Raw genomic sequence first — 9,612 nt, forward strand, 5'->3', positions numbered from 1 at the left:
TTAGTAGTGTAAGACAACTTGGTTTGAGTCCAATTGTTTTATCCAAAACATATTTTTTAACGCAGTTATGCACACCACACAAATAACCAGACACTCTAACAGCTAGTCATATTCTACATGTGGAATTGAAACAGATACTTTGATGGGTGTTAAATATAGTTAAGCAACTGTAAGAAACTTTTAACTTTCTAAAAATTACCTTGGAAGCAAGGTGATTCAGTAGCATGACAGGCAAAAATGCTTCACTTACAAGATGATGCTGAAAAAATGTGCTCAGTAGTATCAGGGATTGTCACTGATAGCATCCCTAACTGGAACTATATGAAAACTGAATTACGAGAACTATTTCAGGTAGAGGAAAGGGAAAAGATTTTCCAAAACGATAAAGAGGAGCCTGTTGTGTCAGAGGAGCCTGAACACAAACAGTGCTTCTCCTGGAGCCGCAGTTTAATAGCCGTAGTGGCTGTGACTGCTACAGCTTGCTGGCTGTCTGAAGATGAAATCTATTCAGACCCAAACAGCTGGTCAAATTTTGAGACTAATGAAACTTGATTTAAAATAAAAATTTATTACATGATTGGAAGGAGTAAGGGGAATGCTCTGCCCACCCCTCGGGGCCCCGCCACCAGTCAGAGGAGCCCCATGCCTGGCCCCTGCCTGCCGACACCGAGGATGGACAATGCTTGTGCTGCAGGGATTTTGCTGCTGTTACTACCTGAGCACTCTGTCCCTTTTGATCCGGGGAGAAAACTCTGTTCCCCGGAACTGGTGGTGGAAGGTTCTGGGGCGGTAAATCTGCCACTTAACCTTGATAGGCCTCCTTGTGCCCTTGCTAGAGGCCTCAACCGGTGTGTGCAGGGGTTGGGGGGGCTGTTCGGGCTGGGGCTCAGGGCTGCTGGGTGGGGTGTAGAATGTATGAGATGGGGAAGGGCTGGTGGGGCACAGGGGCAGTAGGGTGCTGGGTGGGTCGTGTGGCATTAGGGCAGCTGGGGATGGGCTGGCAGAGCATGAGGGAGGGGGCCTATGTAAGGAAGGTGGGGATGCTGGAGGGGAACAGGGTGGCAGAAGTTGCTGGTGTTCATCCTCATACTCAGGTGTGCTGGGGCAGCTGCTCCAGGTCTGCGGGGATGCAGGGCAGCTGATGGTTTCCAGCTGCTGTGTGGAAGCTGCAGAGATCCACCTGTGGAGAGAGGAGGCTGCTGTGGCCCTCGTGTGCAAGTGGCACATGGGGAATCTTCCCCAGTGTGACCCACGAGCAGCCATCCAAGGAGCAGGGGCAGGGAATCATCAACTCACTCTTTTCTCTGCTGCCGCCGCATCCGGACCCAGCACAGCAGGACTGCAATTAGCACAGTGATGGCCACTACTGCTGTGCCGATCAGAAAGTACTTCAGCACCTCCCTTGTCTCAAAACCACTTTGACTGCCTGGGGTGGGAGAAATGCTCGGAGGTCTCTTGGTGTCCACATCTGGAGGAGCAATTTGGGACATTAGTTGGTCTGGCAACCACCACTAAGCTTGCAGCACCCTCCCACCCTTTGGGACAGGTTGTCCCACCAAACAAAGCTCCGGTGGCCAGAAGAGCACAGATCAGAGCTGCTTGGCCAGTCACTGCTTCGAGGGACACGGACAAAAGCCATCCTGCAGCAGGCAGAGCCACCCACCCCTGACTCTCCCTGCCCCCAGGCCAGCTCCCACACCCTGAGGGGACAGAGACAGTCCTTCTCAAGTGACACTTGAGCCTTGCTCTCCCCTTCCGCCTTTTCCCCAGCACGGCCACTGCCCGCATGCGCTCCCAGGTTTCGGGACATGTTTCCCACTTAGGGACCCCAGCAGGAATGCTCAGTACCTGAGTCTGTTTGAAAAACATCGTACACTCTGCCACGGTGGCCTTGTCCGGGCTTTGCGATCACTGCCAAAAAGCAGAGACGACAGGTAAAGGCTGCGCGTGGCTGAGGCACAGAGGATGCAGGGGGCTGGGGCGGTTCCCTCGAAGCCCCTGCCCAGTCGGGGAGTCAGGGCATCGCTCTGGGCCTCAGCTCACGGGAGGGATCCCGCTCTGGGCTGCTCTTGCTGACACACAGCGATCCCGATGAGGGATGCCGGCTGACCGCGGGGCAGCAATTACCTGGCATGGCGGCGGCTCGCATCCCCTCTGCTTCTGCTCCATAGGCTGGCAGGGAGCCGCTGCCACCTCCTGGGTATTCTGCCTCCTGCGCAGCCTCTCTGTCTGTCTCTTGAGGAAGCAAGCGGGACAGTTGGATCAGATGGAGCCGCTCCCCGTCGGGGAGATGGCACCTTCCAGAGGCCACACTGCTCAAACACATGGATCAGGTTTAGAAAAATCTGCCTGCTGACGTCTACACAAACCAGCGCTGGGCCCTCACAGTACCCTGGGGGCAGCGGCTGCCCTTGGGACTTGGCTTAAGCCACAACAGGCAGCAGAGGCTCTGCACCAGCTCCAGGGTTCGCCAGCACCTGCAAGGCGTGAAACCCAGCATCGCTGCTGCGAGGTTCTGCTCGATCCCTTCCCTTCCCGGGAAGCTGCATCGTGTGGGCCTACGGTCACAACTGCCAAGAAGCGCACGACAGATCAGTTCCCGTAACACCGCTCAAGGTACTTCCTCGGAGCAGAGTGGCAGCGAGCGCAAGCCAAGGACCGGCTTACTCCCACGGCACTGCCCTCTCCCTTCCCCTCAGGAGCACGGTGCAAAGAGGTACGGCGTGCCTGCAGCGGCACCACGCTGGGACGGACGAACCACGCGTGGAGCTGCCGGGAGAAAGGGCTCCCAACAAGCCTGCTGGCGTGGCAGCCAGCACCGGGAGCAGCTCAGGCTGCCAGGGGCCAGCAAAAACAGCCTGGCAAGGGAGAGCACCCCGGGGCACATCACTGAGCCCAACCCCTTCCCTCTCTGCACATCAGCCACAGAAGGAGCAACTTGCACTTCACACAGAAAAAAGACAAAAAGGTAGATGCTCCCTCCTCCCACTGACTTATGTGTGGGACTGCTCTCAGACGGGAGGACAGCAAGAGATGAAGTCCGGAATCCATCGACCTCGAGAGGATCTGAAGGGAAATTGCACCTCAGTAAGCTCTTGCCACCTTGTCAGAGTTTACTCTTTCAAGTAAAAGGACATTGAGAACTTACCTCCAGGATGCCCCAACGACTCGAAACCAACATCCAGCTGAGAAGCTGGATAACCACTGCCCCCAGCTGCATCTAGAAGCAAGCAGAGATGAGTCATTGCCACTGCATGCTGGGAACCACTTCTGCCTTAGGGAACTGCAGGCACGGCAAGGGGCTCAGGTAACCACGGGCGGGCCAGACAAAGGTGGTATTGTCAAAGCTGCAGAGGGGCCTGGTGAGCTCTTGGCTGGCACCTGGCAGCTCTCCACTCACTTTTCACAGACCATGTGCAACACCCGTCAAGGAGCAGATGGACCAATGTACAGCTCCTGGGCGCTTTCTTACCGGGAGAGCTCTCGCACACAGAGACAAAACCCTCGCTGAAGCACTGGAGGGAAAAAGCACCATCCACGCTTCTCAGGGAGAAGAGCCCGCTGGCCCGTGAAAGGCTGCACCAGCGGCCGCTCACTTACCTGCTCCCTGCAGTTGCCACAGAGCATCCCGGGCAGCCCTGGCGTGCAGGGCCACCAGGAGGAGGAGGATGAGGAGGAGGCGGTGGACGAGTGCCATGGCTCCCTGCCCTCCCATGATGATGATGCTGCTGCTGCAGTGGGGTTGGCGTCTGAGCACTGAGCAGTCAGTACACCCAGTGTGTTACCATGGGGGTACGTGCCACCACAGTCCCGCTCTGATGGTGTCACGGCCCCACTGTGACGTCACGGCTGGGCGGAGGCTGCATGGGGACGGATCTCAGGGCGCTTGAAGAGAGCCGCTGGAGCTGCCCCTCCAGGGAAGGGAAATCGACCCCTCAAGCAGCTCTGTCCAGGGGCCTGCTCCTACAAGTTTGGGTCAGAACTCAGGTTTTCCACATCACCCACGTGCCAAAGTAATTCATTTGACAGATTTATCATAAGTGCTTTATACAGCTGAATTTCCTTCTTCTCTACATACTTTCAGTGTCCCTTGACCTGCTTTTCAAATAACTAGCACTACCAAGAACGGCCCGCTAATCCACAACCACTGTGCGCTGCAGTAAAACAGCTGGGCCGGCATTTCTTTTAAAATGCAAGACTTACCTTGGGCAAAAAGTGTTAAAGCAGTTCACTTTCCAAGGAAAATTTCTCATGTCAACCTCTCTCTGGTGCCTGACTGGACATACTGCAGAACTGTTCTCTAAGCCCAAACCAAAGCTACTTCCCTGTTACAGGTGTAACGAGCAACAGCCACCAAAGAACCAGCGTTGCCTCTGGCCAAAGCGCAGGCCCAGAAGAACACTGACGCTCAGCGTCTCCCACTTTGGAAAGAAAGGTCTCCTCTATGGAATACTTCATTTTTGAAAAATGCTTCTTTTCATTTGGGAAGACAGGACACCACACAGCTAAGAACTTCCTCATTCAAACTCTCTAAACTTTCATAGAATTGTTAAGGACAAGCAGAAGTTTCATTCTTTCTAAAATTTCTCAAGCAGAAGAAAACAGAAAAGCTTAATTATAAACAAAGCCTGACAAGGCTACTCTGTGCATTCACACATTTTCAAGGCATCTCTATCCCAGTGATGTTGTGGAAATTATGAGACACAGAACACAGATCCGTGTTTGAAGTTTGTCCTTAAGCACAGCATTTCCCTCCCTGAGTTCATATTAGTCCTGAGGACTCCGACACTGCAGGCCGACTAACAAGCTGGAGGACCATCTCTCCTCCTCTGAAAGACTTTGATACAGCCTTATATAGCCCCTGTGCAGCCACAAAACATTGAAAAAAATCAATCATGAATATCACCAGGAAAGGGATTGTGATTGAGTAACAACACTGCGCTGCCATACCACCTTGCAAGTCAGATTGCTTCTGAAGTAGAACAGGATAAAACCCACACGCAGAGGCAGAGAGAAAAGTACACACAAACTTTTGCTAGAAATACACAGTTCACAAGAGAATGTCAACAGCGAGCTAGAGGTTTCTCTCACCCGACTGCAAGGGCCAGCGACCCGACAACAGGAATCACTTCCCAGGGTGGCTGGCTGGCAGAAGAGGCCGCTCTTCTCCTCAGCCAGGAGCGGTGCAAACTCGTTACTTCACATTGGGATTGCAGGGAAGGATGAAGGAAGAGAAAGCGCTTCAGTGGTTGCTCCCCAGTTAAACACGATTATTGTCTCTCAGAGAATGCTGTCAGCGAAGCAATGAAAACTCCAGTTGTGTCGCTCAGACCACCATCTACTTAGACTACAAAACTACGATGAAAAGCTGCCAGTGCCAAGGAGAGAAGCCACTCTAGTGATGCTGGGAGGCCAACAAGAGCTCTGGACAGAGCTGCATGTACTATAGTGTACTTACCTGGAACGGTTACTCCGCACCCCCTCAGGAGAGCTTGCTAAGGACTGCAGTTGACTGTGCTGGTTAACCCGTTCTGGCTGCAGTGGGTGTCTGTCATCTACCCGGTGTCACACCACTTGGCACCAGGCAATAGTTTGTATGGCCACTGTTTGGACCGATGCATGCATTAGCACTAGTCTCAACTCTTTTGAGAAATTTCTAGTCTAGGCAGCTGATGAGAGACAACATGGAAGTGGCCAGATGGGCAATGGTAATGGGCCAAAGGGGACCCAAAGCCCCTAAGCCTGGTAATGATGCTGATGAGAAACAAACCTAGTGGCCGTTCTGGAAACCCGAGCCACTGCCAGCAGTGAGACTGCAAACCAACACCTGAGTGACTGCGGGCTGGCGGACACACACACAGGCCTGGCAATAAAAAGCTGTCGCAAACGATCACAGTGATTTTAGAAAGATGTTGTAAAAACACGACCTAACAAAGTTCAGTGGCAAGGTTCACTCTATTACTTACTACGTGGAAGAAACACACAAAGGCAACTCGAGTTAGAATCGAGCTAGCATGAATTACACGGAGGCTGGAGATGCAAAATGGTAAGGGAGACCCTCCCATTGAGTCAGGAGGTTCAGCGTGGACCCCTTTGCTTTCCAAACTCCTAAGGGAGCTCGGGAGTGGCTAGGTCCGATCTTAAGTCTCAGACTTGGACAATGGTTTTATGTCTAATGGAATTAGCTACATGGATTTCATTAGTATTAATTCAGCATGCCATCAGTCGCTTACCTAGGATCTGTTGTGAATCACAGAATCATCTAGGTCAGAAAAGACCTTGAAGATCATCTAGTCCAACCATTAACCTCACACTGACAGTTCCCAACTACACCAGATCCCCCAGCGCTATGTTGACCCGACTCTTAAACCCCTCCATGGATGGGGACTCCACCACTGCCCTGGGCAGCCCATTCCAATGCCCAACAGCCCCTTCTGGAAAAAAATATTTCCTAATATTCAGTCTAAACCTTCCCTGGTGCAACTTGAGGCTATTCCCTCTTGTCACTTCATTAAAGAGACTCATCCCCATCTCTCTGCAGCCTCCTTTCAGGGAGCTGTAGAGGGCGATGAGGTCTCCCCTCAGCCTCCTCTTCTCCAGACTAAACACCCCCAGTTCACTCAGCCACTCGTCTTACGACCTGTGCTCCAGACCCTGCACCAGCTCCGTTGCCCTTCTCTGGACACGCTTAAGTCTTCAATGTCCTTTTTGTAGTGAGGGGCCCAAAATTGAACACAGGAATCGAGGCGCAGCCTCATCAGTGCTGAGTGCAGGGGTAAGATCCCTTCCCTGTCCCTGCTGGCCACGCTATTGCTGACACAAGCCAGGATGCCATTGGCCTTCTTGGCCACCTGGGCACACTTCTGGCTCATGTTCAGCTGGCTGTCAATCAACACCCCCAGGTCCCTCTCTGACTGGCAAAATATCAGAGCACGCTCTGTTAACGCCCCTGAATGCCAAGCTACATGGAGCCTTTCTGTTGCATACAAATGGCTGCCACACCAGCACCTGGCCAGCAAGCTTTTATTAATTCACAGAATTTATAAATAAAGTATTTCTAGAAACAGGAGGCTGTCAATCTGTGGATCAAGGCCTACCAATGGGGACCAACTACCAATGAAACCCTCCCATCAACATCAGAGCAGCAGGCTAATCAGCATCTTCAGAGCAGACCAGAAAACCCACAAGTCTCATCAGCTTTGTCAGAAGAAAAAAACCTGCCTGAACTCAGAAGTTGAATCTGACATCTGAGACTTCTGAATTTGCTTTAAAAAAAAAATCAGTGTCAAGATGCAGAACACATGGAGTACCTACAAGCCTTAACTCATTGCCCCAATGCTGATTTCATTTCTCACGCCTGCATAAATAGACCAGTCCCTTCATTTTAAAGGGTACTCGTACTTCTAGTCTGACATGTAGGTTTTCTCTTACAGGCTTTTTGCAATAAATTCAGGCTCCTCCTCACCCTTTGCTCTTTGAAAAATGCCAGTATGGATAACGTCTAAGGCTACCTACCACTCTTTGATATGCATTTAGCTTGGAAATCTACAATTAAAATAATTTTCACTTGTCATGCTGCAAAGGGCCACAATACAGCATTTAAGTTTTAGGCCTGTAGGAAGCCTTATTCACAGGACTTTCCTCCCTTTTACTGTTACGGCTGAGATCATAAATACATTCACATTGAGGAAAATAGCCTAAAAATTTTAACTTCTGTACTACATTAAGGTTGCTCATATTCCTACAGTTGTCAACACAATTTCAGCCTGGAATTCTACTTAGGTTTTAGTTTCTGCAGTTCACTTGATTTCACGTTAACTATTGTAATAGGAATTGACATTAAAATCTTGATTATTTCTGCAGGTTAATAATACCACTACCATTACCACATGGCGTGGAATGCCACTGCACAACTGAACACGCTCCGACACAAGCAGCCATGAAGCACACACAATTACAGTGTTCCCTAAGCCACCCAGGATGGCCAGATTCCAGTCAGCCCTCTGCAACCTGCACTTTTAGAGATAAAGCCCCGTCATGGGGAAAGTCCATGCCAAAGTGAGGGACAGGTAGAGAGGAAAGGGTGAAGTAAGCTTTCATTTACCACTGTCTAGCATTTTCATTCATCTATATTAGTACTGACCACAGCCATTGCCTAAAAGTCAAAGTGTATGCAAAGTAAGCCTCAAAAAAAGCATATTCCTAGCCCTCATTCACCTAAAAAAAATATGCAGTGCTTTGTTGTAAATATGGATTCTACAGCTGCCAGCTGTAGCCCAAATGCTGTGCCCATGAATCCCTCCTGCATGAGGATCCCTAACTGAGCTCCCCTTCTAGGAAGAATAAGTAACAACCACGTTTCAAACTCCAGAAAATAAAAATCCTGACAAACTTTAAAGATTTCACCAGCTTTAATGCCAATGAACATTCATGCCTGCAAGAAAATGAAGCATATTTAGAACCACAGAGGATAGTGAAGGCCCCACATCTTCTTGCTAGGAAAGATGAGGAACAGGGAGATAAAGACTACAGGAATAAAGGGTCCCTCTGCCTTGGATAAAGAGGGATCTCTTATTCTCTGATATAGGATCTCAAACCCTGAGAGGCATCCCTGTGCAAGGCCTGGCACACAGTGCAGTTGCACTTCAGGGAAAACTCAAATTGGGCTCATCCAGCGATGCATCGCTGGTAAAAGGAATCTCTGCCTCGAGGAGAAATCTTGAGAGGTGTCCCAGCTCAAGGGGAGATCACCACCATGCAGCCCGGCAGGAAATGCTCAAAGGCAGCTCCCTGGGACTGGCCTTTATGGATTGAAGTGGTTGGGTCACAGTCAAATCACATACAACGGGAAAAGTAGGCAAGAGACTCCTTGTACCCACAACCTTCTTTGTTCCTTGAGAAAGGGCTCTTCGAAAAGACACCTGCTATTCACGTGTTCATCGCGTGGTCCCTGCTCCAAGCTCACATGCACCAAAGCTCGCTGGGTGTCTCTGCGCCTTTGGGGGCTTTCTAGAGAAGTTCTTGGCACAGCTACAGCTCAGGCGTTGACCTCCTCTAGAGCCCATACCGAACCACCGCTAGTTTGGTTAAGGGGTCGAGCAAACCCCTCACAAAGGTCACCCGGGCCAGGCCGGCCCTTCCTGAGGAGGAGAGGCCAGGCCGCGGGGCTCTGGGCAGCACCAGCACGAAGAGGCGCCACCAAAGTGGGGAAGCTAGAGCGCTGCAGCCCGTCCTGCTCAGCCCCGTCCCGCTCGGCTCCACCGAGAGCGGCTGAGGCCGGCCAACCACCGAGGGCGCCATTTCGGGGCTGCGTCTTCAGGCGCCTTGAAATAAATGGCGGAGGGGGCGGAGACCATTTTCCCACTACCCAATGAGAAGAGAGAGTCCCAGGAGGAGACGGTGCCGCGCGGCCCCAAGCCCAATGGGCGTGAGAGGCGATGGATGACAGACAGGCGGCCCCCGTGCCTAACGGCTCCACCGGGCGGGCCTTGGCGATGAGTCTCGCGGCAAACGGCGTCAGGAGCGGCCGCGACTCCGTGAGGGTGTTGGCGGGCTCCGGGTCACCCTGCGGCCGGTTAACGGGGACGGCGGCAGCGGGCCGGGCTGCGGGGG

General features: G+C 51.9%; 1 protein-coding gene across 1 annotated transcript in view; it reads right to left on the reverse strand.

Moving 5' to 3' along the window:
* Window positions 1-711: 711 nt before the first annotated feature.
* Window positions 712-9,612, reverse strand: part of LOC113484895 (protein PRRC2C) — a 17,533-nt gene continuing 8,632 nt past the window's right edge. The window contains exons 5-6 of the mRNA XM_026857582.1: window positions 1,297-1,471; window positions 712-1,180 (exon numbers count right to left, since the gene is read on the reverse strand). Of these exons, the coding sequence (XP_026713383.1) occupies window positions 712-1,180; window positions 1,297-1,471 (644 nt within the window). The remainder of the gene's footprint in view (window positions 1,181-1,296; window positions 1,472-9,612) is intronic.

This window comes from Athene cunicularia, assembly GCF_003259725.1.
Source record: "Athene cunicularia isolate RWA chromosome 12 unlocalized genomic scaffold, athCun1 chr12_part1, whole genome shotgun sequence".
NCBI classification, from domain to species: Eukaryota; Metazoa; Chordata; class Aves; order Strigiformes; family Strigidae; genus Athene; species Athene cunicularia.